This window comes from Sorex fumeus, unplaced genomic scaffold, assembly GCF_029834395.1.
Source record: "Sorex fumeus unplaced genomic scaffold, SorFum_2.1 ptg000007l, whole genome shotgun sequence".
Taxonomy (NCBI): domain Eukaryota; kingdom Metazoa; phylum Chordata; class Mammalia; order Eulipotyphla; family Soricidae; genus Sorex; species Sorex fumeus.
Window position 1 is genome coordinate 35072045 of NW_026606064.1, and position 27532 is coordinate 35099576.

The window sequence follows — 27532 nt, forward strand, 5'->3', positions numbered from 1 at the left end:
ACCTTCTGCTCGGCCGTCATGGTCAGACTCTGCAGCCTGATGGTCATGTTTCCTAGGCTCTGTTCGAAAGCTGCCACAAGATGTGCCTGGAACGGGGAGACAGTCTCAGTGGTAGGACCTGCAAGGCTTGAGGGCCTCCCGGGAGATGCTCCAGGGGCTAGGGACCCTCTCGAGTTCTTCAGTCTCACAAACCTCTCCTCACCTCACTCTCTGGAGCCCATTACTCTAGAATTTCTTGTCCTCAAACACCCTGTGTATCTCTCAATCTAGGGTCTTTCTGCTCACTTTCGCCCCCACCTCAAAGTCCTCTTCCCAGTGCCCAAATGCCCACATTGTAAAGTTTCTTTTCAAAAGATCTATCTGGGGCTGGAGTGATAGCACAGCGAGTAAGGTGTTTGCCTTGCATGTGGCTGACCCAGGTTCAATTCCCAGCATCCCATATGGTCTCCTGAGCACCGCCGCCAGGAGTAATTCTTGAGTGCGTGAGTCAGGAATAACCCCTGTGCATTGCCGGGTGTGACCCAAAAAGCAACAAACAAACAAAAAACCCCCAAAAGATCTGTCTGTGTGACCCCCGTCTCCAGACTGGGTTGGTTCCTCCAGGGTCATCTTCAGAGCATGCTGGTCTGCTGTCTGTGCTTAGTGACATCAGCCTACAACACATGTATATAATCTTGTGAAGGATGATTTCTCTCTCCCCTATTTCACTGCAGGATGACCTCTGGTTCCCCAGGCTCATAGGAGAGACTCCTACTGAGCATGTCTGAGGGTGAATGAACAAAGTTGTTGGCATAATTTTAGCCTGTTACAATCCTGGTTAATAAAAAGCAACTGAAAGGCCCATCGGTCAGCTGCCTTGGCTTCCCTGGGGAGTTCTGACTTCTTCCCAGGACTTTGATATACTTCTTTCAGGTATCACAAGCACCATTATTTTATATTTTAAAGATGTTGCCAATTATAACTGACGTTGGCACCTAGTGTTCAGAGATATTAAAAATGTGGGACAAAAAGATGTATCACAGAGGCAACGGGCATAGAGAATATGCCGCTCTCCTTCTGCCTCCTTCTCAGGGACCTTTTGTAGGAACAGGAAACAACTTCTGTGTCCTTAAATTAAGTCCTGGGAAACAGAATAGGAGGTAAAAAATGGCCTCCACTCATGGAGGCTCCTGATAAATATTGTTAAAACCAACCAAGAATGGGGGTCTGGAGGGTGGAACAATAGTACAGTGGGTAAAGCATTCGCCCTGCATGCAGGTGACCCATGTTTGATCCCTGGTGTCCTATAAGATCCCCCAAGAACTGCCAGGACTGATTCTTGAGTGCAGAGCCAGGAGTAACCCCTGACCAGAGGACTGTAACAGAGGTATCCAAGGAGGAAAGCAAAGGGCCCACAGAGGAAAGTTGAGTCTCGGGAGAAGTGAGATCTTATCATGCTGCCAGTTTCTGCAGGAGCTGACTGATGGGCATAGTGCAGAAAAGTGGGGGCTGGGGGGTCAGAGTTGTCATCTTGGGCAAAGAGGAGTGACAGTGGCCATTTCAACTAAAGGAGAGATCTGAGGAGTCTGACGCCTTTGTAACCATCTTCATCACACAAGGGAGAGTTCTGAGGATAAGACGTCTATAGGATTTTTCTCTTCCCCTCTAACAGCACTAAGAAATGGCGAGGAACTGAGAGTAATACAGCACTTATAATAGAAGTGTTGGACTGTCTAGTTTCTTTCTGATTGCATGCCCTCTCTCTGCCAAAAGTGAAGAGAATGCCTTGCATTTTCTAGTAAAGAGATAGGGGCTTGATTTGCCCTGGAGAATGTTGTAAAACCAAAGCCTCACAGTGGACAGAGGGAGTGGGCCAGGGCACGGGAGGTGAGAAGAACACGCTCGACATGCATTTCAAAGAAACAGCAACATTTAAATGATAGAACTTGCATTTATTTCACCAATTCATTTGAGCGCTCCCCATATTTGTGGGGATTCATATTTTCTATTCAATTACACACAAAAACAAAGCTCTGACCCCACAAAGGCTGCTGTTGAGAAAGTGTTTTTGAAAGTCAAAGAAGAAACCGCATTTGCTCTGAAGAAGGGAGGATCGCGTTTGGCTGGCTAGGGAAGAACTGGATCTGGGTCATAAGTGCAGTTAAAGGAATACAGGCCCTGGCCATGTAGAGCGTAGTTTAGATCCACACAACAGCCTTCTCCTCACATTCCCAGGGAAAACAAACATGAGTGGTAGAAAAACACCCAGAGAAGGTGGCTGTGAGTAGTTTGCCCTAGAAAAACAAACACAGCTTGGCCTGTGAGAAAGACAGCAGACAATTTAAAAAAAAATGTTAGCACTGCTGGTGGTGTGTGTGGTAAGACTAAATATTTGCTTTAAAACAACACTGAATCCAATGGCTTTTGTGAGGAGTAAAAACAACCTTCTGGAATAATAATAATGTAAGGGATCTCACTCTCACTCTTCTGGAACAAAGAGTTCCAAAAGGTCCAAATGCAAGGTCTCTTATTGTGTTCCTGGATGCATTAACGTAGGTTCATGAATAAGTAAATTAAATGTTACTTCTTGATTAATATGAGGTAGCGATGAACAGCTTTATTTATTTATTTATTTATTTTTTTTTTTGCTTTTTGGTCACACACAGCGGTGCCCTGGGGTTACTCCTGGCTCATGCACTCAGGAACTACTCCTGGCAGTGCTTGGGGGACCATATGGGATGCTGGGAATCGAACCTGGGTTGGCTGCATGCAAGGCAAATGCCCTACCCGCTGTGCTATTGCTCTAGCCCCACAGCTGTAATTCTTGACAAGAAGAGAAGCTCCAAGTCACATGGAGGGAGTTTGCTAACATGCATCTATTAGGCTGAGATCCAGGAGACCAGAGATCATCAGGCCTGGCTGGGTTCTGGATTCCAATGTACAGATCTGGTTGCCAACACGAACACTCTCTCCACAGAATACTGTTTATCTAAAAGGGTCCCAGGCTCAACATTCAGGCCTCACCGCAATGTCTGAGGTTCTTGTGATAGTTAATGATGGTGGGAGAGGTTAAGAAAATAAATAAGCATTGCAAAACACACAGTAGCTTAGTATGCGAGGGCTTTGGAAGGGGGGAAAAACAACAACAAAAAACTTGTCTCTTTGCAGAAATGTGAGGCGCTCTGGGGAAAGAATAATAGTGATAGCAGGTTCCAACTATTGAGCTTGTAACTCACGTCTGGCACTGAGCTAGGCAGACTTTCAAGAACAATGACATTCTAGAGCAGAATCGGACTCAAGCCTGAGCAAAAAATACCACGTAAACGATTCATTTCTGGTCCAAGGAAGACAACCTCTTGAAACTACTTTCACTTAAAGGTAGACAGAGGGCAGTACGGGTGGGTCTCTGCAAGCCTCGTGCTCACACACATTCCAGGGCCTCTGACTGAGATGCAGAAAAGCTTGGGCTCAGAGGCACCTCTGTACTTCCCAGAAACCTCAAGCTATCTACCTTCTGCAGCACAGCCCTGAATCCCTGCAGTTCCCTGCTCGGCCTAGACCCCCTTTTCTGGGGTAGACAACTGGGGTGACAGCCCTGCCTCTGCTCTGAGTCCTCAAATCCTCCAGCATACATGAAGGAGCCTCCTCACAGGCAGCTGAGACCCTTCTTAGCCCCCGCTCTGCTCTACACTCACTGGGAGGCTTTACCGATTTCCCGGGAAGCCCCTGTACTCTCCCCTTCCAGCTGACACCCTGGGCGGTGGGACCTGGCCCCCATCTTTCTTCAATGCCTCTTGACACCCCATGTCCTTCCTTTGTCCAGCCCCGTTCTCCCTCACATCCAAACCCCAGATTCTATTTATTTATTTTTTGCTTTTTGGGTCGCACCTGGCGATTCTCAGGGGTTACTCCTGGATCTGCACTCAGGAATTACTCCTTGCAGTGCTCGGGGGACCATATGGGATGCTGGGAATGGAACCCGGCTTGGCTGCGTGCAAGGCAAATGCCCTACCTCCAGCCCCCATGCCCCAGATACTAAAGTCACTGAGCTATTTAAAGCTTTCAAATGTACCCAGATCTTCACCTTGGGTTTTTGCATAAATTAGCCCCTTGGTTAGGACACTGTCCTCCCCTCTGTCAGATGTCACCTGCTCCCGGATGCTTTTCCTGGCTTCCCCTGAGCCAACAATAGCTGACTGAGGGACTCCCGCTCTACACTCCCACAGCCTCTGTCACCAGTGCAAGCTACTGGGTTGCGGCAGGACAGTTTTGTCTCTCTTTGATACCGGAGATGAACGGGAAGTTGACGCTGACTCTGCTTGCTTTGCAGTGGAACCCACAGTGCCCGGGGCACAGCTGGCACAGAAACAGTTGCTGAATTGAATGATGCTTGGCGGTGGCGCCGGAACAGTCATGGTGTGTATTATAATTACAGAACAGCCTGCAGTGTATTGTCGGGTCTTCCACTTACTCCCCACACCACCCGCCCAAAGACAAACATTTTTTAAAAAAAAGAAAGGGAGGGAACCAGAGGATAGTACAGCTTATAGAGCACTTGCCTTGCATGCAGCTCACCTGGGTTTGCTCCCTGACATCCCATAGGGTGTCCCGAGCCCAACAGGATTGATGTCTGAGTGTAGAGCTAGGAGTAGCCCCTGAGCATGCCAGATGTAGCCACCCTCCCACCCCCACCAAAAAAATAATAATAATAATAAATGAATAAATTCTTTTTTAAAAAAAAGGAAAGGACTAGAGTCTACTCTCAGCATACATCTCCCATCCTGGGAGGGAGCCTCTTTTGCAAACCACAGCACCCAAAAGGAAAGAGAGAACAAGGGGGAATGTTCTGCCACAGAGGCAGGGTGGGATAGGGGGAACAAGGGATGGTAGGGATACTGGGATCAGTGGTGGAGAATGGGCACTGGTGGAGGGATGGGCATTCGATCATTGTATAACTGAAACCCAAGCACAAAAAATTGTAAATCTACAAATGTACCTCACGGTGTTTCACTAATAAAAATCTAAATTAAAAAAAAGGAAGGGAAATGAACACTTTACCCAGCTTTTAATATATGATCAGGTATTGATCATGGGAGGTAGGCAGTATATCCTTCCCCAAAGTTAATGTCAAATTGTCAAACAAACACTATCCTCCCGTTGTTCATCGATTTGCTCAAGCAGGCCCAGTAACATCTCCATTTTGAGACTTGTTACTGTGTTTGGCACATTGAATATGTTGCGGGTAGCTTGCCAGGCTTTGCCGTGTGGGCGAGATACTCTCAGTAGCTTGCCGGGCTCTCCAAGAGGGGCGGAGGAATTGAACCCGGCTCGGCCGGGCTGGCTGTGCGCAAGGCAAATGCCTTACCGCTGTGCTATCACTCCAGCCCATACCATTCTGAATGAGCCCAATGTCAAATAATAGCGAGCAAATCCAGTCTTGGTAGGTTTGTTTGTTTGTTTCTTTGGGGGACCACACCCAGAGATGCTCAGTGGTAATGACTCCTATGGGATGCTGGGAATCAAACCAAGGTTGGCAGTGTGCAAGGAAAAAATCTTACCTGCTTACTCGCTGTATTATCTCTCCACCAGCTCTAGCCTTGATAGGTTAAAGGATTTGCCCAGAGCAGTGTTAGGGAGTGTGGGCACCAATATTCACTCAGTGGTTCTAAAGTGAGCCCTTCAACCCACTGGTGCTCTGGGGACACGCAGCCCTGCACTGAAGCTCAGAGGCACTGTGGAACCAGCCGCTCTGGGGGCTGCTGCCCAGGGTCTGCACTCACATTTGCGGTCAGTTGAGTGGTCAGGGCAGAGACCTTCTCCTGGGAGGCGTCCAGCTCCCGCCGTAGCTTGCGAATCTAAAGATAAGTGAGGACAGTTATTGGTTTTCAGAGTCTGTGTCCAGACTGAGCTGGGCAAAAATCACTGAGAAGCCTGGGGGAAGAAATCCAACCAGCAGATGTTCCCTTACCTCAGACTGGCACTTTTCTTCCGGCTGTGAAGAAAACATACGGAAATCAGACCAGTTGCAGAACATAAGGAAAATCAGACCAGTTACACCCTAAAAGACAGTCCAGTTCACCTTCAGGGAACACCATCACTTGGAGATTCGTTTCTCTGATTAAATGGCCTCAGTTCATGTGACCAATCAGAAAAACAAAACACAAAAAGCTTTTAGTTTTAGGAAATTATAAAGAATTAGAGAAACATTTCAACTCTGTGGGTTGTGCAAAGGCCCTGTGAAGATGGGGCTCTGGAGGGTAGGGCAGTTGCAGGTGGGGGGGTTGTCTCAGGATGAGAGGGTGAGCCAGGCCTGGGTGGCTAGGCACAGCAAATAAAAAATACAGGGGCTGGGCTGGAGAGATAGTCTAGCAGGTAGGGCACTTGCTTTGCACTTGGCTGACCCAGGTTCAATTCCCAGCATCCCATAAGGTCCCCCAAGCTAGCCAGTAGTAATTCCTTAGTGCAGAGCCAGGAGTAACCCCTGAGCATCAAAACAAAACAAAACCTTAATAGGCTAGTTTACTCTGATTCTTTTTAGTTTTGGGTAAAGTACATCCCACAAAATACCAGGGACATACTAGAAAACCGTTCATTAGTCCTTGGAATTCTAATGTAGCTGAGGATCAGTATTTTATGTGCTAGTCCTGTGGACAGGAGGAAAGCACAGAGGTTAATTCTGTCCCCTTTCCCTCTCCCTTCTCTTTCCTTAGGATTCTGTTGCAGAAACAGCACCAGAGCCTGAAAGGAGGGGCTGGAATCCCCCCTATCCACCAGACTCCTTTAGCACTGAGGGTGTATGTCACCTCCACTTCTTGCTGCCCCACCCTGAGGGTCCTGGTTACCTGTGACCCTGGGGAGAATGGGCAAAGCCATGGCACCTCTTGCTCACAGAGCCTTCCATGTTGGGCCGAATCTGCAGTAACACGGCTAACCATCTGCCCAAGACTACCTCGCTCCTCCTACAGGTTTCACCTTTCCTCAGGTTCCCCCAGGGGCCCATGAAAGATGAAGCCCCTCCTGCATTCTTGGAAATGTTGGAAGAAGTTCCTTCCTGTTCCTTCCTGCCCACCTTACCAGGAGCACTTCCCTAGGGCAAAACAGTGACTCACAAGTCAAGAACTGAGTGATAATCAGCTAAGCGCCCTATTTTCTCCTTGCATCCAGGCTGCGTGTGAGCCAACTTTACTAGTAATTTTACTATCATTTAAAAAAAACAACCAGAACCTGGTTTTTCTACTTCTCCATAACTTCAGAATGCAGAGGGATAGCGTTCATTAGATGCTGAGGGTGCGGCACCTGTCAAGGGTAGACACTTCTCTGCTCTCACTTCACATACTGATTAGCTCCCCACTGCCTAAGCGGGTCCTCTCTGCAGCAGAAATGAAGTTCCAGGTACACTGGGCCAGCTCATCTAATCCTTGCAGACACACGTGAAGGTACGTTTGCTTATACCTCTTCTGAGACTCAGAGAAGTTAGTGATCTTGGCAAGGCCATTGAACTGGGCAGTCTCACCTAAGAAGTACTCTGGGGAGCAAGTTGGGAGATGTCTCCTTGGGACCCACTCTTCCACCCCTCCAAACGCCTATCAGTTTTCATTGATTTTCTTTTATGTGCCAGGCTTGTTCTAAGAATCTGGAAACATCTGTGAACAGGATTCTCTGCCCAATGTTGCATACATCGTGGTAGTGGTAACTGGTGCTCAGTGAGAGTCTGCCATGCATCAGTGACAGATTCAGCACCCTTAGCATGCATTATACACTGAGTCCACACAGAAACCTTTAGTGGGTATGAGTACCACTGCCATCAATATTCCAGATAAAGGGTACTGAGGTCAAGTATGTACCCATGACCATAGCTGGTAAGTGGTGAGCTGGAATTGGAGCCAAGGCAATCCGGCCCCAGAGCTTTGTAGGAGCCTCAGATCACCAGGCCTTGTTCCCATAACCGAGAGCAGTGACACCTAGTATAAGGTGGCTCTGAGTTGAATTTGCCAGGCAGTGAGAAAGAATGCATCTGACATCATAATTCTCTTGCTATCCAGATGTACATGGAATTAAACATGTTTCCAGTCTGTTAATTGGTGCATTTCTATCAACTCGGAAAGGAAAATTTTATATTTCACAAAATCTTGATGTCCATACACAGAGAGCTAGAGTATTTGAGAAGAAAGACCTTTGTCTGCCAGGACTTCCAGGCTGCAGCTGGGAGTTTCTCTTGACTCTTTCCTACCTCTGAGTTCTGTGGGAGGTGGAGATGCTCATGCCCTATCCTGCTTCTGCCAGGACTTCCAGGCTGCAACTGGGAGTTTCTCTTGACTCTTTCCTACCTCTGAGTTCTGCGGGAGGTGGAGATGCTGATGCCCTATCCTGCTAAAGCTGGCAGATGCAGGCCTACCTCAGTATTGTGAGAAGGACCTATTTACTCTGACCGGAAACCTGGGGGACTCCCTGGAAAATGGCGACTCAGACATTGCAATGCCCTCTCTGGCTGCCGACAGTGTCCTAGTAAAATGGCACCTCAGAGTCGGATGGGGCCTCAGGCTTACTCTTCTTTCAGCAGCACCCTCTCTCTACCCAAATCACATACATGTCTCCACACCTGAGCCCAGGCCCTCGTATATTTGCTTGGCAGTAGATACTGCAAAGAAAATCTGCTCTAGGATTGAATGTACCATCCCTGGCACACATATCAGAAGATCTGAGCTTCTCTACTGGCTGACGGCGGGAAGGCCATCCTTATGTTTTCCTGGATAATGGTCAAAAAGGAAAAGAATATCCATCTGCAAGTTTACAAAATACAAATTCCTTGAAATGAAGCCAGGAACTCTGTGATGAAATGTCACACAAGATGACCAGCTGAGGACAGGAGTCATTTGGAGTAGAAGTTGGAGTGGGTTGGGAGCAGCCAATGAGGATTCTAAGTCCTTAAAAACAATGTCAGCCGTCAGTGAAGACTATTACTGCAGGTCACGGAAAGAAGTTATACTACAGTCTCTATCTCCTTCGAGGAGGGCATGTTTTTTTTTTGGGGGGGGTAGATTGGAAGTTTACATTGGGTGGGCAACTCCTGGCCATGCTTAGGGGACCATGTGGTACCCGAATCAAATGTGGGGCTCCCACATGTGAAGCAAACACTCCAGCATTTTTGGCCTTCTCCCCACCCCTGTAACAGCATTTTTCTTACAGGTGGCTCTAGTCAGTCTGTCCTGCTACTCATCCAGAAACCTGAAATTACCTACAATAGAACTAGCATACCATCTTCCCTCCCAGAGAATGACGGGCCAAAGCATTTCTGATTATTGATCATTTTTATAGGAATTTCCAAGTCAAAACTTTGTAATCTATGGCTACATGCAACTCAACCTCTGCAGAAGGACCTGGGCATGTCATTTGGATTTTCTTCAGGAAACCTCATACTGATGATAGCTAACATTTATGAATGCTGCCTCTCTGAGGGGTATCAGGAGTCAATGTTTCACACAGGCATCCCTCTTCTGTCAAACGTGTTTTTGAGACATCTACTATGTGCCAGATCCTGTTCTCTGGCCTTAGAAAGAAAAATAAGGGCCCCTTTCCTTAGGACACTTTAAACTTGCAGTACAATGTAATCTTGACAACATTTGGTCCCTATTCAACTCTACAAGGGGCAGGATTCTATTTTTCCTACTTTACAAAGAAACTGAGGCAGGCAGAAGGCTAGTAACTTGTCCAAAGCCTTTCTTTCTTTTTTTTCTTTGGCTTTTTGGGTCACACCCATAGATGCTCAGGGGTTACTTCTGGCTCTGCACTTAAGAATTACTCCTGGCGGTGCTCAGAGGATCTTAGGAAATACTGGGGATTGAATCCAGGTCAGCCAAGTGCAAGGCGAATGCCCTACCCATTGGACTATTGCTACAGCCCCCAAGGCCTTTATTTTCCAAGTCTACCTGCAGGCAGCTGAGGTGTCTCAAATCTGACACCTGGACATCAATCAAAGGCCACAGAGTGCAATTGTCTGAAGTGGACTATCATCACTAGCTGTCTGTGAATTTCAAGTCCTATTCTCTAAGGAACTGATCCCCTCAGAATGGAATAACTCTCTTTCTAGGAGAATCGCGTCTACTTTATTCCTACCACTCTTGCAAAAACCCCACCTTTCATGATCATAGCCATAAAACATTGATTTGTACTCACTGTAGAATAAATTGATGATGTGCTCGAAACCAGGGAAAGGGAGGATCCATGAACTGTTTAAAAAGATAAAAAAAAATGGATAAACTACATAGCTTCATGCAATGGAGAGAAAAGAGAGGATAGGGAAGGAGAAATTCAGCACGACAGAGTCCTACCAGACTGGGAGCAACTGTACGCCATGTTGATCAACCTTTCCTGACATAGGTCAGCGAGTGAGATCATTTGCATGAGGAGTTAATTTTCTGTCTTTCTTCCTTTTGGTTTTGAGGCCACATCTGGCGGTGCTTAGGGCTTACTCCTGGCTCTGCATTCAGGTATCACACCCAGCCAAGTGCAAAGCAAACACTCTACCTGCTGTACTTCTGCTCTGCCTACCCTTCTACCCCCCACACCCATTTTTGCTCCCCCTTCCGCACCATCATAGTAACACATGATTTAATGGATGAAAATCTTCTAGTGCTAAGTGTTAAGAAGCATTTTTACTGACACAACCCACAGGACTTGTCATTCTATGACCTCCAGGCAGTAGGTCATATTTTATTCCATTGCTGCTGATAGAACCCCCTCCCCAACCCCACCCCAGATGGCTGTTGTATCTCTCCAGCTTACTCTGTGAGTAGTTGTCATTTGTCTCTGCAAAAAGCTGAGCTTATCATTCTGAACCCAGGTAGTTGTGGGGCAGTCAACCCAAAGATGATGATCAAGGGCTCAAAGCTTTGGAAAGGTCTAGAAAGGTCTAGAAAATATGGGTGGAAATACAGACTCTTTATTTGATTGCTATTACGTCTGCCAAGTGACAAGGGGGCAGGGTGAGGCTCCCTTCCCTGTTTCTCTCTGATAGGTATCCCCCCATACTATCCCCCCATACTATCCCTTCCGGGTGAGAACCATTGGAGTCTCTCCTGCTCTCAGCCAGGAGATTTTTATCTTTTGCAGTTTATTTATTTATTGAATCAGCCTGAGATATATAGTCACAAAGAGTTGTTCATGATTGGCTTTCTGTCACACAAAGTTCCAACACTCATCCCTTTACCAGTGTATATTTCCCACCTATCTCCTCTCTCTCTCTCTCTCTCTCTCTCTCTCTCTGTATCACGTATCCCTTTACCTCCTTTCAGCACTCAGCTCTTCTCCAGGGTGATCATTTCCAAATATCATTGTCATAGTGGTGTTTTCTCTCTTCTCTGTCCTAAATGTCCCCACCCCACCCCCCAAACCCCCCAAATTGTGGCAAGCTTCCAACCATGAAGCAGTCCTCCTGGCCCTCATTTCTACTGTCCTTGGGTATCAGTCCACTGGAAACTTTTAAGTTTTGAGTACTGAGGTGATATGCAAGTCTCACTCCAGGTTCTGTACTCAGGGATCTTCCTGGCGGTACAGACAACCCTACGTGGTGGCAGGGATTGCACAGGGGCAAGCACTTTATCCTCCCCCATACTATCCCTCCAGAACTCCACTGGGGTTGCTTTATTCTTTCTGCTCACATAATTCTAAAGCATGGTCATTGGTAGGACTAGGTATTCTAGCTGATTTTTCTTTCTGGAAACAAGACTCTTTAATTTTCTTGGTAATTTCTCAACAACTTGAGTGAAAGGCAGGAATCTTCCTGTTGAGACATCACAGATCTTTTAATTGGTCACAGCTTTCCTGACCACGGGTGGAATGTCCCTACCCGCACCGTGCTATCACCTCTGGCCCAGGAGTGGGAGGCCGGGTAAGGAGGAACTTTCCATGCATCCTACATGCCTTTCGCTTACCACCCAAGAAGCGAACTCAACCTAGATCAGCAGTTGGCAGCAGCTCCCTGCCCAGCAGCATCAATACTGGCTGCTCAGGGGCCTCCCATCCCATCTTTCCGAGAAAGTTCTCCAACCTCCCACCCTGCCCTCGAGATTCTATCCCACTCTGCACCCCACTCTGAGCTCCTACGCATGCCCTGGATGGGACATTCCTGCCTAAGTGCCCCTAGCCAGGCAGTTCCCTTTGTGAAGGAAGCTTCTCGTGTCTGCCCGTTCAGCAGGGAAAACCCTGCAACCCACCTTCTCCCTGGAGCCTGTCTGCAATTCCCTGGCAGCTGCCTGGGTGGGCTTCCTCTCTTTCTCAAACCCACATACCTCTTGGTGGGGCCTCTCTCATAGCAGGGGCCTGTGGCCATTGACCCTTTGCCATCAGCCCCACCCCCCCCTTCCTTGGCAATGCTCAAATTGCTCAGTCTTCCCTCTCCATAGCTCACAAAAAAATTAGTTTCAGGGGTTAAAATGATAGTACAGTGGGTAGGGCACTTGCCATGCATGCAGCCAACCTGGGTTCAACTCCCAACACTTCATATGGTCTCCTGAGCCCACCAGGAGTGATCCCTGAGTGCAGAGCCTGGAGTAAGCCCTGAGCACCACGGGGTGTGGCCTAACTCTCCTCCCCGTTTCCCCCAAAAATCAGTTTCAGCAGATGATGGCCTCTAATGGTTTGCAATGTTAATATTTCCACACATTACAGATGCTTCTCCTGCCCCAACCGGTGTTCTGATATTCCAAAGGGATGAACTGCTTCAGCCCCACAACACAGAGAACTGAGGCAAGTGTATTGGAGGCCAAAATGTGGGTCACTGGTCGCCACCCTTCACTCACACCTTTCAACCTCACAATACTAAGCAGGACTTTGGATACAAGACGGTGCAAATATTAATGTCCTGTTTCTCCATCTCACGGACGGAGAAGAGCATATCGGGAAAGCTTTCTTCCTCTCTGCCACTCAATGCCTCTTACTTGGCAAATTACCACAGTCAGGCCATTGTCCAAAGGAAGAGCCCCTGAAACTGCACGTGAAGGGAGTTAAGTCAGTGCCTGGTGACACAAGGAAATGCATCCGGAGAGTAGGAACAGGTCAGGCGCCTTCCCCTCCGCACCTGCCAAATGGAAAGCTGAAAGGCCAGCTGCACCTTTGGGTAATCAGAAGCCCAGAGTGGCGAAAGGACCTGCCTGGGGTCACACAGAGATGGAGGACCAGGATGTATAGGAGGTAAATTGAGGCACTCTAGTCCTCACTCCACTCTGGGTCAGGTCTCAAAGAAAGAGCAAGGGAGAATGAGGTGCAGTTTTTTGTTTTATTGGGGGTGGGGTTGGGGGATGCGACCCAACACTCCCCTCCCCCACACAGTACTCAGGAGGCCCCAGGGGCCCTAACTTGATTCTTGACCAATTGGGCTGGCAGTTTAATGAAAAGATCCAAGGATCTGATGCTGCTCAGTTCCTGCGGTGCGTGGGTAGCCTGAATTACCCGGGCCACACTGGCAGTGCTTGGGGACCACCTCGGCTATTCCCCACAGTGGCAGCACTTGAACCACTGTACTATCTCCTGGCCAAGATACAGTTCTGCTGGCTGAAACAGTGTCTTCTCAAGCAGAGAAGCAAAAGACCCTGATGGGGGCCAGAGTCTACTATTTACCGGCAAGAAAGCCCAGCTTTGGACAGGGTACGGACAAAGGCCAAGGTGGAATGGAGCACGAACCCTCACAGAGGTAGAGAACCAAGTGTTTAACACCAAGCCCTGGCCACATAAATGTTCTCAAGTAGTTTCCTTGTTTCATTGCTGTTGTTTTGAGGCCACATGTGGCAATGCTCAGAGCATACTCCTGGCTCTGCACTTAGGAATGGCTCCTGGTGCTCAGAGGACCATATGGGATGCTGGGAATCGAACCTGCATTGGCGGTGTGCAAGGCAAGTGTTCTACTCTCTGTACATTGCTCCTGCCCCTCAAGTAATTTCTTTTCCACAAACACTGTGTGTGTGTGTGTGTGAGAGAGAGAGAGAGAGAGAGAGAGAGAGAGAGAGAAAGAGAGAGAGAGACAGAGACAGAGAGAGAGAGAGAAACAGAGAGAGAGAAACAAAGAGACAGAGGTAGGGACAGAGACAGAGAATGAGAGAAACAGTCTTTGGGGAGAAGGAGAAAGGAAGACTCGACAATGACAATAATAGCAACCCCTGACTATCTACTATGTTAGCCCCCCTTTCAAAATCAGTTTGCTAAATGCGTTCTGTGACTTATCTCACTTAAACATTTCAATCCCTCGAAGCAGACACAACTGACATTCCTACATTTTAGTGAACTGAGCTGGACTAAGTTCCTTCTTCAGAATCACATGGTTACCACCGAAGGAGGCGCCAGGGTTTGGACAGCAACGCTAAGAAGCTGGCAGTGCAAAAGCAAATCAAGATTTCTTCACCGAGAGCTGTTTAGCTTTGCTTGAGTCTGCAACTGCTGAGTGACATCGTACTAGTGTTCTTAAGGATGATTGCTAAAGTCACAGGGCGGCTTTTCCTCCAAAGACGTTCATTTTAAAAATGCCTCAAGCCTCTCCATAAAAGTATGCTATTAAAGTTGGCTCTGGGATTGCATAATGCCACCAATGGAAATTAATTTACCTGAAATAACTTTGAAAGGTTGCATCTGGGCCAGGCCTGTACTTAATCTACATATTTATGATTCCCACTTCCTTCAGAATGGAAAGTGCTAATTAAATCCCACAAAACCTCACATAAGCAGTAGCGCTAATTCTCCCTGAATTTCTATGCTTTTTCTTTTTCTTGATATATAATAAACCTAATTGGCTTCAATAAAGAGGTTCTATTTGGTCCAAACATGAAATGTGATTCCCCACTCTTGCCCTCCTCCTAATTATTTCTGTAACACAGGGATTTTATGAATTCAAAAGAAAAAAATTAAGCTCTACTCACTGGAATTAAAAACACAAATAACTATGCAAGCCCCAACTCTTGTGTCTGCGGGTAATTTAATAGGCTTGGAAGAAATAAAAATGATCTGGGGGGGGGGAAAATGATCTGAGGCCCAATTTCCCCAAAGATAAAAAGGATATTTATAGCACACTGACAGCAATTATGACTCTTTCCCTGAAATATGATTTTTTTTTGTTTATTAGGACCACACCTGGCTGTGCTCAGCTTATTCCTGTCTCTATGCTCAGGGGGGTTCACTCCTGATGCTGCTCAAGAGACCATATGCTGTGTGAGAGATTTGATTCAGGGTTAGTCACATGCAAGGCAAGTGCCTTAACCCCACTACTATCTCTCTGGTCATTAATTTGATTTTTTAACTCAATGATACTTTGATTCCAAGTCCCCCATGAATCATTAGGCTTACAAAACATAGATCCTGCTTGTGGCAAGAAATGTCTCTTCTTTGGAAGTAGTTTTATTTAAGAAAACTTAATTATAGGAATGTGGGGGGGTGGTGATGGAGACAGACAGAGAGAGACAGAGACAGAGACAGACAGACAGACAGACAGACACACACACACACACACACACACACAGAGACATACACACACAGAATACTGCTTCAGAGAGGGAAAAGCCAGGCAAGCAATTTCTATCAATGTCACTCTGGTACCCCAGAGCTCACAGTTACACTGCACAATAGCCTGATCCTAGAGGGAATAAATAAAAGCTATTTGGGGATGACGCGGGGGCTGTCATGGGCCTTTGACAGGAAAGTGCTTGTTTGGACAAGTTTTAGTCCTGAATGTGGTTCGCTCAGGTACACACATGACACAGAAGATGAATTAGCACAGGACACTCTCCATACATGAGTCACCACCAGGAGGGCTGGGAAAGTTCTGAGGTTACCCCTGCCAAGCTCAGTGGCTCCAAGACAATCCTAGAATAAATGACCCCCTCCTTTACCTGAGGGTCAATATTTCCCCCATGGTTAAAGCTCTGAGAGGTTCTGGCACTAATTTTTAGCTCTTCAGTAACCCAGGCTCCACCCTCCTCAAGACTGGGGCCTGGCAGGTTCCCATATATGGGTTCAGAGCCTGGGGTTTTCTCGCTGGGAATCACTGCAGGAAATGATACCTAAATCCGGGTGGCGAGAGGTTGAGAAGTTGCCACTAGAGAGATCAAGCAGAGGGCAGAGGCTCTGAAAACTCTTTACCACTTGTACTGGAAAGAACAAAAGCCAAAGCCTCTCTCCTGCATTTCTCTCCCTCTTTACGTGCTGTGGGATTTCCTAAACAAGCACGGCTTTGTTCTTTCCTGACAGCATGGTGGACACGCTTTCTCACTCTCACAGGGCATCTCGGGCTCCTCTCCCACATTCTGCCCTGTTGAGGGCAAAAATTTTTTTTTAAAAGGTACAACTACAGCTATTCTATGTCCTATGTTTCCTAGAAGAGTCCCCGTCCTGTGGCTAGGGACATTGGGCTGCCAGGACACCAATGCTGAGGGCATGTCTACAGGCGGTGACATGGAATAATAAATAACACACCACTGGGCTGATATTTATTTTTACTATTATAATTTAAATGTCATTGGTTGTGGTTGGGCCACCCTCAGTGCAGCTCAGGAGACCACCTGTAGCCTTGGGACAAGGCAAATGTCTTACTCCCTGGACGCTCTTTCCAGCCCCTGGGATGATATTTATTAATATTACTGGTGCCCACTCAAGCAAATCGATGAACAATGGGAGGGCAGTGCTATAGTGCAGTGCTACCTTATTTAAATTCTCATCATTCTGTAAGCTGGGTACTTTCAATATTCTCATTTTATCATGAAATGAGAAAAGCACAGAGAAGCAAAATTGTGTGCCCGATATCAAATACTTAAAAGCTGGAATCCCCAGGCTCTGGGAGTCTCGCTCCATAGTCCTAATTATCAGTCAGTGAGCACTGCCTCTAATGCACTACCAGCTCCATCTTTAAGAACCACTTGGAGGGGACAAGGAGGACATCCCTGCGTAGTAACTGTGACTGCTTGTTCACCTAAGTCACACTTTCGGGGCTGGAGTGATAGCACAATGGGTAGGACATTTGCCTTGCACGCGCCCAACCCGGGTTCAATTCCCAGCATATGGTCACCCGAGCACTGCCAGAAGTAATAATTCCTTGGTGCATGAGCCAGGAGTAACCCCTGTGCATTGCCGGGTGTGAAGAAAACGAAAAATCACACTTTGGTTGAAGGAACAAAAGGAAAGAGAAATGAACTGAGTTAGGAAGATGGCTGGCAAAGCATTTTTCCTCCCCAAACTCTGTGTAAAATGAACAAAACCCAGAAACCCAACATAAAATATTTAATGAACAAGCAAAGGGGCCAGACAGATAGTGCAGGGTGGAATGCACTTTTTTTTGCATGAGTTTGACCCTGGTTTGATCCTCAGCACCACATATAATCCCCAAACTGTGCCAGGAGTCATCCCTGAGTCCAGAGCTGGGAGCACCACCCGATGTTGTCCAAACCCCCACCCTATCTGTTCTCCACACACCTCCTCCCCCCCCCCCAAAAAAAAAGCAAAGAAAAAAAAAAAGACGCTTAAGAGCATGCAGTAAAAAAAAAAAATACTGTTTGAGAAAAGAAAGAGAAAATTCCAAAGTGGTGCAAGAGGCAAGACTCCCCCAGAGCCTCTCCAAGTCACACAGGTGTGTTAGCCCAGAGGAAGGAGCTCTCCGTAACTCTCTCTGCCAAGGTGGGGAGCCAGAGGCTGAGTGGCGCCAGGCACTAGGGAGACACATGCCAAGAAGTTTCAGAATAATGCCAAGGAGAGAAGCAGAGTCTGGGTCTCAGTCAGTGCTACTCTGCCCATAGCATTTCTTCCCTATAGTTCTACAAGGTTAATCGAGAGGTAGACTGTTCAGAGTTGCCCAGGCTGGCCCAACCATACAGAGGAGTAAATGCTTTGGGAAATCAGGGAAATACAATGAAGTTGGAAATCAGGGCAACACGATGAAGTTGCAGAGAGAGTCGCTAATCACAGCTGTCACCTGAGAGCTGGCACACACCCCCGCCCCCTCCTCCCACCCCCTCCACCCCGGCTTACCTTCTTCAAACCCATCCCGGAAAGAGCCTGAGCGGCTCATGGTCCTGCTCTTTTCATCCAGGGACATAGAGCTATTCCGGAAGCGGCTGTCCGTGTAGGGGTCATACTGTCCATCGGCGTTGGACAGGCTGTGGGTCCTCAGCATGGTCGGGTTGGACAAGCTCATCTGGGTGACCGTGGTGGGACTCGCTGAAATGCAAGGAAGGCCATCAAAAAGCTGAAAACACAGCTTCTGGACAGGGGTGGGGAGGAAAGCGCTGATTAGCAGCCATATCTGTCCCTGCCCATTTCTCTCCCTGGTCTGTTTTCTCCAAGGTAGTCACATCAGCATTTGAGTTACACGTTCAGAGCTAAAAATAAGGGAAGAAAGGTGGGTCAGTTCCAAAGCAAGGCTTGGGGCTTCAGCTTTCCAACTTGGCACGTTCAGGCAAGCCAGTGTCACCTTCCAGGCATGAGCTAATTACTCCCTGGGCTCATCTGCAACAATCCTCTCTAAAGCCAAAAGCCCAAAATAGTCCACGCTGGCTTTTGATCAGATGGGAAGCATTTGTGCATGACAAGAAACTCTTACCTCGAAGAGATACAGCTGGGAAAGTACAATACAAATGCAGGTCGCATGGCCTCTGCTGGGGAACACTTAATAATGGTGGCGACAGAGGTCCAGTACAGAGACAGGCACAAAAGGATTAATGTCATCTAGCAATGAACACTATTTCCAACCACATCAACTTAGTTAACAAACAGTGAAGAGTTAAGTCCCACTTAATTACAAGCCCACTAAGTGTTCAGGAGAGCACATTTACTCTTCACATTCTTTAGAAAATGAGGACTCTCTAAAAATGAGACTGGATGATTATTTTCCCTCTTATCAGTTTTCCAAGGCTCAGCGCCCATTCTCCAAAACCTCCAGGAACCCCCACCCCAAGCCTGGACTGAACTTTCCCTTTTCTGTGTATACAGAATTCACTATCTGATCATCTTGAACTCTGCCACAGTTTCACATTAAACTCGGGGTTATTCTCTTTCATTCCACTTAAGAGTCAGCAGAAGTGTGTTTGTCACTCTGAAAAAAGAATCTATTGATAAGGCAGCAAGGACTGGGCTGCGAATTTTCCTTCCACCCCTGTAGCAGTCAAAGTGTTACCATGTCAGTGGGTGGCATTTCCAACAAAACTTGGAAATAGAATCTAGCTCCTAACTCATCTTCTTTTTGCTGCTTAATACAGCAAGGAGGCTTACCAAACATGGGGCAAATAGTAAAACCTGCTTCTTCAGAACTCGTAGAGAAAGAACGCCTTCTCTGCGAGAAGTGGGTGGCCTGCTCTTTGCTATAATCCTACTGGTATCAATCATGTAAAGAAAAGGTCTCAGTGGAGCACCCACAACTTTTCTATTTATTTTGCTATAAATCTCCTGTGAATTCATGATGGATGCTGCTGAGGGCAAGCGGGTACCAAGAAGGAAGTGACCATGTGTCTCTTTTAAATGACAGGTTAAGGGGGCTAGAGCAATAGTACAGCGAGTAGGGCGTTTTGCCTTGCATGCGGGCAACCTAGGTTCGATGCCCAGCATCCCATATGATCCCCCGAGCACTGCCAGGAGTAATTCCTGAGTGCAAAACCAGGAGTAACCCTTGTGCATCGCTGGGTGTGACCCAAAAAGCAAATAAATAAATAAATTTTTAAAAATGGCATGCTAAGGGGCTGGAGGAGTGACTTGGTGGTCAAGGTAAGTGAGAGGCTCAAGGTTCATTGATTCCTGGGACCTCCTACCTGGAGGAGCACTGTCCTGGCAGCTCTGCTCTTTGCGTCCAAGATCCCTGTGTCACAAGCCATTTTCAAGCTGCATGGCAGCAGCCAGATATATATATATATATATATATATATATATATATATATATATATGCTACAAAATGAAAGAATCCTGAGTGGTCCAGTGCATAAGCACCAGAACGACAAGAGTGTGACTCCTGGCAGGCAAACACTGTGATCAAGTGTGCAAATCCCACAGGCAATCATGTGTGCCATCCAGTCATCAAAAACAGTGCCAAAGAGATAAACCAGCCAGTAAGGCGCTTGTCTTGCACACAGTTGAGTTTAATCATTCTGAACTCTGTCAGGGGGTGACTCCTGAATACAGAACCAGGAAGTAGGCCCTAGGCACAGCCAGGTGTGGGTCAAAATCCAAAAATAAAATAAAAACAAAGAAAGTTGGGAAGAGGGGCAGGAGGAGGGGGGCTAACTCACAACTGAAATTAGCCTCTGCTCTATGGAACTGAGCAAGGAAAAAAAAAGTCCATAGAAAAGCAGCTACTCACCAAGCTGGGAAAAGTTGAATCTCGTTCCCGAGGGGGAGGTCACACTGGAACCGGAGGAAAAGGGGGAATTGGCGGCTGGGTCCTGCAGGCCGCCCGCCGAGTGGGACCGCAGCCATTCTTTTGCATCTTCTTGTGTGCGAAGCTGGGAGGTGGGAGTATACCTAGACAGACAGAAGTCAAGGGGGAGGTGAACTGTGAGCCACACGGAGAACAAAGAGCTCTGGGAGCTGATAATCAACACAGAAAAGGAAAAGAAATATTCAAATGGGATGTAAGGTAGGGGGAGAAAAAAATCAAGTGTATCATAAATCCTGAAACTTACAAGATTTTTTTTTGCATTTGGCCGCTTTTTTCAAGTTGAAAGTTCCTTTCAAGTTGGAAAGTAACGGACACAGCCAGAGAGCAAGATGGGTCTAGGCTATAAAGAGCTGCCACTGGGCATCCCTGTAACATGTTCATATGTGACAGTGTCCTGTCAAAATGAGCTCCCTGGCAGAGCAGGAGCAATAGCAGCAGCTTTAGGGGGCATTTTACTTGGGAAACTCATACTTTTTTTTTTAATCCAAATGGACCAGGAAGTGGCCCTGAGTCAAAGCCTATGAGAAAGCAAAGGAGAACAGGGGCACGGACACACGGACACCAGGCTCACAGCCTGGTCTTCGCAAAAGGAGCTCCAAATCTTTAGGAGGTGGGGTCTTCAGATGGCATGCCATCCACCTTCGCATTTTTTTTTCTGGAACGTATCTGGTGAGGATTTGTCCCTGAGCTAGATGGCTTCACAATAATCTCATGGCATCCTTTGACTAAGCTGGCACCTCTGGTGCTCTTACTCCCATCAGCATTCAGCAAAAGGGATAATGGGTACCGGGCAAGTCATGGCAACATGTCAGCCCCTTTTGGGGCTGGAATCCATCTGATTCCAAAATCTGTGGTCTTCTCAGGAGGTCTGCAGTAAAAGGTGGAATTCCTAAGGTACTTCTGAATTGCCAGAAGTACCCTGGAAATTTATAGATCACCATGGAGTGACTACTGATTATGTGCACAGAAGGTGGATTTTGGCTTAGAAAAAAAATAACAACAACCTATGGTGTTGGCATACAGGTAACAGATAGGTGAGGAATAGAGAGGGTGAGCTAACAAAAAGTCAGCTTGATGGGGAGTTTAAAAATTTCTTCCAGAGTCAGAGAGAGATAGTACAGAGGGGCAGAGTTGGGTCCTCAGAACCCCACACAGAATCCTGAACCTTGCCAGGACTAATCCCTGCGTGCATATCCAGGAGTAAACCCTGAACACCACCATTTTGTGGCCCCCAAACAATAAAACAACAACAATAACAACAACAAAAAACCCAGAAATCATAATATTTTCCTTGGATCTAAAGGACACATTTTTCATGGAGGGCTGAATTCAACTTCAGGCATGACATGGTACCTTGAGCACAGCAGTGTGGGACCCAAAATAAAACAAAACAAAAAAGTATGTGTGTGTGTGTGTGTGTGTGTGTATTCTGGGCCAGAAGATTGTGTAAAGCTTGGGGCACGCAGAAGCACCACCTGGTTCTCCAGCACTGCTGGGTGTCATCAAAAACATTGTATATATCTATAGATACATATCTATCTATCTATCTATCTATCTATCTATCTACGTCCTCATATTTTCACTGTCGTTGATGGGCAGGCAACCTTCTGTCCCTTGCTCTCCTGATGAGTCTATCACATGCCCCTATTAGGAATTTTTAAAGACTAATTTTAAAAATCAAAGCGTCCTAATTTTGATAGATGAGCTGTAGAAACAAGAGCAGCATTCTGAAAAGCTAATGCATGTAAGGTTAGTTCACTTCTTGGCACAGCAGAGGGGGTCAGGCTGATCCTGAGTGGTCATCCCTTCAGACTGGAGGCTGACTGCCACAGCAGCTCTCCTAGGCACTAGAAAAACAAGTCAATTCCAAAGACCCTACCAGCTCCCTCTTCTATGGCCAAAGAGCTGCACAGGCCATGCATTGTGGATAATTCTCAGCCATTTACTTTAGGTTTTCAGAAAAGGCTATTCGAGGAGCACCTACTAAAGGGAAGTATTGATACCTACCTCCCATTACTGTTCAAAACACCCTCAGTCTTAAGAGTTGCAGGTTATTAACTATAGACATACATGACAGCATTGAAACATTTCATTCCAAGTTGTCCCTCCACTCTTTTTTTTCTTTCTTTTCCAAAAGCACTAATGCTGAGTGTGGGATGAAGCCAATGCTACAAAGAACGAGGTGTTTCGAGAGCAGAGAAAGGGCAGCGGCAACCACCAGACAGCACGCTCAAGGGCAGGCATTAGAAATGACATCCTCTGGTTTCCTGAGTGGTGCCAGTGCACCATGGCGACTTCTAGCATCTTGTTTTACCAGGACTAGCCTAGCTGATCCCCAGTGAGCTGAGTGGCACTTACGAGGGATAAAAGCACACTCCTTTATGATCATCTTTTGAACCCCGCATCCTATTTTTGTGAGGTGGGGGACTTGAGTCACACCTGACCGTGTTCAGGAGTTATTCCTGCTTCTATGCCCAGGGATCACTACTGGTGGTGCTAGGGGAATCATATATATGGTGCCGAGGATCAAACCAGAACTGGCCACACGCAAGCCAAACACCTTAACTCCTGGATGAGCTCCCAGGCCAGCCTCTCAACCCCAGGTCCTTGCTGGGCTTGGGGAACCAGCCCAACCTTCAGTCAGAATATTCAGACAAGTACAAAGAATCTGCCTCTCACACTGGGCTTAACGGTTGAATATTTTCAAATTGGGGTGAGGTGGGGTGGGAATCTTTCCTCGTTGGCTCTTGTCCTGGCTGGCAAAGCAACATGCTGTAAGTCGGATATTTCACCCGGAAGGCAGTCCCCCCCACACAATGATGATGGTGGGATGCTCAGCGATGAAGCCTGTGGCCCTGACATGCAGGAGCTGCTCACTGGGTGGAAGCCAGGATGGGTTTTGTGAGATGGTCTGACCACAAAAAGCCCAAAAAAGCACAGCTGGTGCCCAAGCCCCTTAGCCACAAATGGAGTGAGAGGGAAGACAGCGTGAGCAGAAAGCCAGTGTCCTCAAGGCCTTGCCCCTGGGACCAAGGCGAGGACACCCCCAGCCAATGAGAGTCCCACAGCCAAGCCCCAGAGCCAGTGGGATGGCAAGATGCAAGGAGGAAGCACCAGTACCTGAGTCCTTTCTTAGGCAAAGTGTTCCTATCAAGGTGCGGGTCACTGTAGGAAAGTTCAAACAAACAAACAAACAAACAAAGCTTCAGAGAGGCACGGGGAAGTGCGGCTGTGGGCAGAGAGCAAAGAACCCTGGAGGAAGAAACTCACGTCACCAGGAAGGGCTCCCGGAGTCAGCTGCAGCTGGGCATGCAACTCCTCCTTGCAAACAGCACCTGGGCTGGCTCACACCACTGGGAACTGTACCCCCCTACCCCCCACCTGGCCCCAGCAAGCCACCAGGAGGCCCCTCAGCCTCCAGGGTTCCTTCTCTCCCCCACGCTCAGAGCAAGATGCAGGGTTGCCCCACCTCCAAGGAGAGCCCATGACTTCGGCCGACCTGTCGCCCATGTCTGCATCACCAACCAGCGCGCCTCAGAGAGGGAGAAACCAGCTTCCCTGCACCCCAAGCTGAGACGACTTCCCCCCCCCCCCCCGCCCCCTCCACCGCCCCAAATGCCATTGGCAGTATCTTCAAGGAAGAGAAGGGACGTGCTGGGGAGTTTCAAGAGGCCAGCAGTCTGCATATTTGGAATTCATTCACCGGAACAAGTGAATTCCTGGTCCCCTCTCATTTTCTGCGGCCCTTGTGGGGTGTTGCCAGGAGCTGGGCTCTGGACCGGCGTCAGGGCATGTTCCGACTTGCCTTGCTGCCTGATACATAGAAGGCAACTGGATTCCCAGAGAGCAAGCATTTAAGGGCTGGGTCTAGGCATCTAACAAAAAACCAAAACCCAAAGCAAAAACATAACACCCAAGGTATTCACTGTGGTGGTGGGGGGTGAAGAGGCATAATATTTTTTTTTTGTTTTTTTGTATATCTTTGGTCCATACCCAATAGTGCATAGGGGTTACTCCTGGCTCTGCAGTCAGGGATTGTTCCTGGTGGGACTCTGTGACCCATACGAAGTGTCGGAGATTGAAACTGGGTTGGTTGTGTGCAAAGCAAGTGTCCTACCCGCTGTACCATTGTTCCAGTCCCATCATTACTCGTTCTTTTTTCTTTTATTTATCTATTTATTTTTTGCTTTTTTTGGTAACCCTCGGCGAAGCACAGAGGTTACTCCTGGCTCATGCACCCAGGAATTACTCCTGGCAGTGCTCGGGGGACCATATGGGATGCTGGGAATTGAAGCCAGGAGGGCTGCGTGCAAGGCAAACGTCCTACCCACTGTGCTATCGCTCCAGCCCCTTTTGCTTTTTTTTTTTTTTAGTTCGAAGCAGCACTTGCTATGTTTGGCCCAGTCATAGTTTGTCCCCCGACTCCCAATTTATAGTCAGTACCCAGCTCTGAGGCCCACCCACAGGAGCCACTGAGGACCAACAAGCCCCCTCCGCAAGGGAAAAGTCCCCGCACCTCCCCAAAAGTTGTTTTCATTCTCCTAACAGGAAATGGGGGCACGTGCGCGCGGAACACAACAGTCTACAAGACACAATGAGACGGCCAAAGCGCAGCAGAGGGAACAGGGAGAGGAAGAGGAACCAGCCGCGTGGGGAGTGGGGCGGTCAGGGAAGGCCAAGGTGAGGGCCCAGCCGCCCCGTGGGTGGCAGATGGGATCTGGACTTGGCAGGAGGAGAGAGCGGGAAGTGGGGGAGCAGGAGCATGCCACAGGAAAACGAAGATGCACAGTGCAAGTGAGAGCCGAGGCCGCCCCCAGTTCTGGAGGGAGCTTCCCCAGTCAGTGTGGCAGACAGCCCAGCAGAGCCCCTCACTGGTATGTCTGGGGGTGGTCGGTGGGCGGGGGGCGGGGAGGGCAGGAATCACAAAGTACACAAGCAGAAGCCTCAGGCCAGCAGCCTCACACGAACCATCCAGCTCAACAAAGGTGGGCAGAGGAACCTAGGGGCTGGCGGGGGCAGGGAGGGTGGGAGGGGGGTGGTGCCCGGTCCTACCAAGTCATTACCTGTCCTGCTTCCTGGGCAGAGTACTTCTGCAGAACTTAGGGCTAGCAGCAGGGGAAGAGAGAGGGCTAGAGGTCCAGGCAGGTAGAAAACAAGAGAAGGCACATTAGATGGGAAGCAAAGGGAGCCGTCGCGTACACACACACATACAACCATCAGAACATTTTTCTCATTCCCGGGGCGGATCCTGGCTCTCAGCCAGTGCCCTGCTCCCACTGGGTGAGAGGCACAGCTCCAAAGATGCCCTGGGATTCTTCATTTCCTGCCACTCAGCCCGGCCCCACCCACTCCCTCTCTGCCTTCAGCCAGCAGGGAGTGTGCCAGGAGGACCACCGAGCATCTCAAAGCACCTGCGTATACTCTCCCCACATAGCGATGAGGGAAGGAAAAAGAGCCAGCAGAGAAACACGGGAGGACTCCGTGGCAGAACGCCACTGGCCACGGAGGGGTTCAGCCTGCTCCCCCTCCTGCGCCCCCAACTCCTAGCAGCTCCAAGCACTGAGCAGCACCACAGTGACAAAAACTAAGAGGAAGCAGAGAGAGGAGCGGGATTCTAAAGGGCCAACTGGAGCCCGCACGGGTACAAGACGGCTGTGAGTGGAAGGGTGAGTCCGGGGGCTCCCTTGCCCAACAGCCTGCCTCCAATGAGAGCCCTAGGCCACCCGGCACACAGACAGCAACCGACCTTTCTGACAGTGTGGTCTTCACACTGTTGGTTCGAACAAAGGGCGTCAGAGAGTCGTCCTTAGAGGAGGCGAGGAGGCCCGTGGAGGAATTGTGGCTCAGTGCCCCTCCGCTGCTGAGGGAAATGTCAATGGACTCGCAGCTGGTGTGAAGGCTACTGACGGACTGGAAGCCCAGGCCGTCCTTGCTAACTGCAGACGAACTGCTGGCGGTGGTGCCCCACGCGAGGCTGTTGTTGGAGGGGCCCGAGTGGGCCGAGCTGGGGCTGGAGGCTAGCGGAGACTGGCTGACATCCACGTTCTTACTGTAGAGAGGGCTGCTGCTCCCGCTGCTCAGGACGCCGCTGCCTGAGGGGGACTCTAAGTTCCCTTGCTGGGTCAAGGTGGCATGAGGATTGGAGATGACCACCGAGTTTTTCATGTTTTCAGCTGTGGCGATGGGCACTTGCTTGGTAGGCTTTCCACCAAAGAGTCTGTGAAAAGACAAAGGGTTGTGCGGCTTGAACTCAAACCCGGGGCTGAGGGAAACTGAGCTGTGGGACTGTTGTATGTATGTGTGTGTGTGTGTGTGTGTGTGTGTACGCACACACACACGTGAATGCGTATTAATGTATGTATGAATGTGTGTGTATGTGTGGCTGTGTGTATGTGATTGTGTATGAGTTATGTGCATGAGTGTGTGGGTGTATGCATATGAACAATTGTGTGCTGGTGTATGTCTGGTTGTATGTGAGTGTGTTGACTGTATATGTGTGTGTGCTGGTGAGGGTGCAGCCATGGTGAGTTCTTTGGGGAGGGAGGCACAGTCAGACCTACTGAAATGGCTAAAGAGTTCCACTGGGCCAGGCTACTACAGAGGGGACCTGGACACTGGGGGAACCTGGACACTGGTGTAACCCAAGACTCCAGCTGTAAGTCTGAGATTAGGGTTGAGCCCTGGCTCTCTCTGAGCCTCAGGGCAATGGAGAACACTTTTGTACAGGCCCACCTGCAATGGCCCAAAAGATTGCTTCCCTTTCTCTTCCTGAGAAAAGAACCCAGGCCAAGGAATGTCTGGAGGGTGTTAATTATCTTTTAATTGTCTCTGCAGCCAAGACCTCTACACCAAGCAGCTACTTGGCTTCTGAATAGCTCAACTCTAAGCCAGTAGGTTTCTTTGGCCCCCTAAGCATCGCAAGTAGAATCAAACAGTCTGGAGAGAACCTGGGAAAGGTCAAGTACCTTCACAGATGTATCCTCAAGTAAAAGTCCAAACTGTAGGATGTCTTTTAGAGCCAAAGAGCTATCCCAAAACAGACACAAAGCTCTGGGGAGTCCACAAGTTCATAGATTGAACCTACAGGGTAGGAACTGTGTCTCTGACAGAGAAGTATCATTCCACATCACCTCCCACAGTTCTTGACCCCAACTGCTTCAT

At 48.4% G+C, this 27532-nt stretch overlaps 1 protein-coding gene across 8 annotated transcripts in view; it reads right to left on the reverse strand.

Annotated features, from left to right (window-relative positions):
• NAV2 (neuron navigator 2) overlaps positions 1–27532 on the reverse strand; it is an 822647-nt gene that overhangs the window by 42113 nt on the left and 753002 nt on the right. For 5 of the 8 annotated variants that reach the window (XM_056130622.1, XM_056130618.1, XM_056130600.1 and 2 more), the window contains 9 exons: positions 26118–26588; positions 25435–25500; positions 23492–23536; positions 20294–20454; positions 17977–18165; positions 10153–10205; positions 5948–5971; positions 5760–5834; positions 3–86 (listed from right to left, as the gene is read on the reverse strand). In XM_056130622.1, the coding sequence (XP_055986597.1) occupies positions 3–86; positions 5760–5834; positions 5948–5971; positions 10153–10205; positions 17977–18165; positions 20294–20454; positions 23492–23536; positions 25435–25500; positions 26118–26588 (1168 nt within the window). The remainder of the gene's footprint in view (positions 1–2; positions 87–5759; positions 5835–5947; positions 5972–10152; positions 10206–17976; positions 18166–20293; positions 20455–23491; positions 23537–25434; positions 25501–26117; positions 26589–27532) is intronic. The other 3 variants (XM_056130608.1, XM_056130619.1, XM_056130629.1) reach the window with 3 other exon arrangements.